This window comes from Notolepis coatsorum (genome assembly GCF_963971535.1).
Source record: "Notolepis coatsorum genome assembly, chromosome: 13".
NCBI lineage: Eukaryota > Metazoa > Chordata > Actinopteri > Aulopiformes > Paralepididae > Notolepis > Notolepis coatsorum.
The window spans coordinates 92,132,617-92,136,981 of record NC_140177.1 but is presented as its reverse complement, the minus strand read 5'-3'; the positions used below and the strand labels follow the sequence as shown (position 1 = coordinate 92,136,981).

Sequence of the window (4,365 nt, the reverse complement as noted above, 5' to 3'; positions counted from 1 at the left end):
GTGCGTGTGTCTGTGTGTGTCTGTGTGTGTGTGTGTGTGTGTGTGTGTGAGCAATCACGCATATATGTACAGCATGTCATTAACCTACATCTGACTGCACTGTACTGTGTCTGTACAGTATGTCACACAGCAGCTGAGGGCACGGCCTCTGAAGTAAAGCTGTATTCACCACGGATGGATCCACATCGGATGTGGGAAGTTTCCAACCTTCAACCTTCAGATAACTAGATCTGGTATCCAAACTCATACCTCAGTGTAAAACTAGATCTGGTATGACCATCCAAACTCATACCTCAGAGTAAAACTAGATCTGGTATGACCATCCAAACTCATACCTCAGAGTAAAACTAGATCTGGTATGACCATCCAAACTCATACCTCAGAGTAAAACTAGATCTGGTATGACCATCCAAACTCATACCTCAGAGTAAAACTAGATCTGGTATGACCATCCAAACTCATACCTCAGAGTAAAACTAGATCTGGTATGACCATCCAAATTCATACCTCAGAGTAAAACTAGATCTGGTATGACCATCCAAACTCATACCTCAGAGTAAAACTAGATCTGGTATGACCATCCAAACTCATACCTCAGAGTAAAACTAGATCTGGTATGACCATCCAAACTCATACCTCAGAGTAAAACTAGATCTGGTATGACCATCCAAACTCATACCTCAGAGTAAAACTAGATCTGGTATGACCATCCAAACTCATACCTCAGAGTAAAACTAGATCTGGTATGACCATCCAAACTCATACCTCAGAGTAAAACTAGATCTGGTATGACCATCCAAACTCATACCTCAGAGTAAAACTAGATCTGGTATGACCATCCAAACTCATACCTCAGAGTAAAACTAGATCTGGTATGACCATCCAAACTCATACCTCAGAGTGGGGAAATTAGTGCTTTTGAAATTGCAGGTGGATGGTGATCACTAAGGATGCATGTAGACCACCCACCCTTTACACTGAGATTCTGATATATCTCCAACTTCAGTTTTCCTAACGACACATGGTGTCATTCATAGTCTCACTTTTAATACATGTGTTGGGTGATATGCAGGTTGGGCTTTGCACTGCTATATATATTATGTTTATATTCTATAATCTATAGGTCTGAACCAGAATTCAAAAAATAATTTAGTGCAAGAGCTCACATAAACACTGTATGGCATCACAAATTCAAAGCCCCAGATCTTTACATCCCAATGACATCACATAAAATAGTTATCTCCCCCCCCCCCCCCCCCCCACGCATCAGCAACAATATGTTTCTATCGTTTTCCTATAATTTAAGTTTCTTTGCACATTTCTACAAGAGGAAGCAAGTCAAAGTCAAACCACAAAACATAGTCATCAAATATATTTTATTGACAAAGTTCCTTTTCATCTTAGACACAGAAACAGAAACAGATTCACACAAAGCACTTACTTTCCAGCTATATGGTTTGACAACAATCCTCTGAGGCTTTTGCGATGGTCCCTTAACCAACACAAGCGGTTTAAAACCAACACACTTCAAGATAATATTCCTGAGTCTTCAGTTCTTCCTGCCATTTCAAAAATGGTTGAGACACACATTCAGACCTCAATATTTGATAAGAATGTAATGGAAATGTACATGTGCATTATAATAACGTACCCCTAGGGGGCTCCACATACACAAGGTCACCAGCAGGAGGCTCCAAAACGTCCTCTGCTGTATTAACTCATTCGGCCCCTTCGTTGGCCCACTGCCCAGAACAATGGCATGAAGTGAAGACGTCAAGTATACAGCTGGATTACACTGATAAAGATTGACGTCACTAAAATTAACTCAAGACTGGCCTCGCCGGTATAGTCATATAGAAATCAAATCAACCAATGATCAATAAATAAAGATAAGAAGAAGTAGCAATTAGTCAACCATATGTATGTAGATCCAGATCCTCCTACTTTTGGAATAGTATTAAAACACCTGTTTCACCATATTCTAGGCAGTCTCTCTCCCCAGGACTTGTGCGGGTGTATTTGAACACTGGGGAGCATAGCTGCGACTAAATTATCTGAAGGCTGCTGCTGCAATTGGCAGAGAGTAGTCCTGAACTGTATTAGTACAGAGACTAAGAGAGAATCCGGTACTGGAATCTATAATATCGGTGTTGTTAATAAACTTTCTTCATTGATACGGTAAAAGTTGTTTTTGTGATTCTCTTATTGTGGTTTCAATTATTCTCACCTGGGCAAAGGATGTTGGACTATATAAAAGCAATATAACAACATTCTACTGGTCCATAATTTCATTTCAATGGATGGAAAATGGGCAGAGTAATAATTTGTATTCTAACTTGGGATCCCCAACCAGGGCATGCAACAAACCTTTTAGTAAGCCAACCACATGGATAAAAAAATCCAACTGCCAATTTAATATCTTAATAAATAAACAGACAAATTATTTGGCTATACCTGCCAAATAAGTTACCAGCCACTGACTTCATTTGCCACCGTTTAACTGTTGGCTAATGTTCATTCCAAGTAAAAAAAATTATAAAAGAAATACATTGATTGTGTATATAAGAATTACACAAATTTAGTCACTAATTTGAGTGGAGCTATAGTTAAAATTCAGCACCTTTTAATCGGACGTGATCCTCTTAAATATACAACCTCTATCTCTCTTATTCTTTAAGACACAATGATAAATGCACTGGGGTGATACACATAGGTAGATCCGTTGTCATAGTTACAATAAAGTCACGGCATGGCATCTCTCCTTCACATTAACCCTTCGATCTCAGGCAACAACATGAAGAAAATAAAACAGCAATGTTCATAGAATGGAATGTATACGAAGCATCATGAATCAGTTCAAGAACTTGTCTTTTGATATAGAAATGATTTGCCTGGGACCCTCACCTCCACCCTTGAATTAGTTGTTAGCTAATAGCTTTAATTAAGTAAAATGCTAATTGTAGATGTGTATCTGGAAAACACTAAAGGCCTATTGCTGTTCTTTGATAGACACAGACTGAAAAATTAGGGGAGAATTAATATAGAAAAGCTATTATCCTTGTAACATCATCCTAGATATAGGACGGTGTGTGTTTGTGTGTCAATCTGGTGACAGAGGCAGCCAAGTGAGTCATAATCTGGTCATGACATCACCATCTGAGATTATGGATGAAAGAGGGGGAGGGGGATAGTGGAATAGGATGATGGGGGAGGAGCAGAGGGAGAGAGAGAGAGAGGAGGAACAGGCTTCGCTTATGATTCTGCACCAGCGCGTGTAATCTCATACAAAGTGTGCATGGGTCTGACTAGTCCTTCATGTCTTGTGTGTATCCAATTAAATACACTGCATAGTATTTGCACACTTTCCAGTAATAGTGTGGAAAAAAGAGTCTGTAATAGTAATAGGGTAAAACAAATAAAAACAATAAAAATAAAGAGAGGCTCTGACAGATAACGGCATTCGATGAAGGGAGAAGTTACATGCGTTCCAACCAAACCACATACAAAAGTAAATGTAGGCCTGTCCGGTGCTCTGCGTAGGGTGATCTACAGTGATAACAGCGATCGTCAGTGGGGATAAATTGGCACATAATGATGGATATTATAAATGTAATATGTTACGATTAGGAAAGAATGGCTTAAGTGCTTTAGCGGTAGGGCAGGGGAAATCAGTAGGGATTAAGATGCATATTGTTAAAGGTCACAAGATCCCCAGAGGCCACTTTCCCTAAAAACGTATCTTAGTTCTGTGATCATGTAAGTTTAATTGCAAACTGAAATGAAAATATTACAACCCTGGTATTTCTGGCCTATAGTGCAAATAATTGTCTTCTTTCAGAGGTGTAGGTTCTATTGAGTTCCAAAATCCTTATCGTCTTTCAGAGGTTTATGTTCTATTGAGTTCCCAAATCCTTATCTTCTTTTGTTCATAGTTTTATGTTTTATTGAGTTCCTAAATCCTTATCTTCTTTTGTTCATAGTTTTATGTTTTATTGAGTTCCTAAATCCTTATATTCTATCAGCTCCCCACACATTCACAAGATGTTGGAACAAATGGAGACTCTTGACTCTCTGATGCAGGTTAGTCATTGGGGACACATTTGACCTTAATGCTAAGATACATTTTGGGGAAACCAAGGCAAGGAGGGAGGCGAGGAGCTAGACAGCAGGGTAGGAGAGATATGGGGGTGTTGGGGGAGGGGGGGTAGCCTGGGGGGGGCTTTTCATTTGAAGGAGGCACGGACCGTGCGTCCCTTCAGAGGCTGGGGAGGTCTGTAGTTATCCACCATGCAGCATGGATCCTCACCATCACCAGTGAACAGGAGACTGCGGAACTTACCCATCTAGAGAGAGAGAGAAAGAGAG

The 4,365-nt window shown here is 39.8% G+C and overlaps 1 protein-coding gene across 1 annotated transcript in view; it reads right to left on the bottom strand.

The window, feature by feature from the left end:
* Positions 1 to 1,357: 1,357 nt before the first annotated feature.
* The window catches only part of cahz (carbonic anhydrase), an 18,295-nt gene continuing 15,287 nt past the window's right edge, over positions 1,358 to 4,365 (bottom strand). The window contains exon 7 of the mRNA XM_084327308.1: positions 1,358 to 4,343. Coding sequence (XP_084183434.1) covers positions 4,224 to 4,343 — 120 coding nt within the window. The 3' untranslated portion in view covers positions 1,358 to 4,223. The remainder of the gene's footprint in view (positions 4,344 to 4,365) is intronic.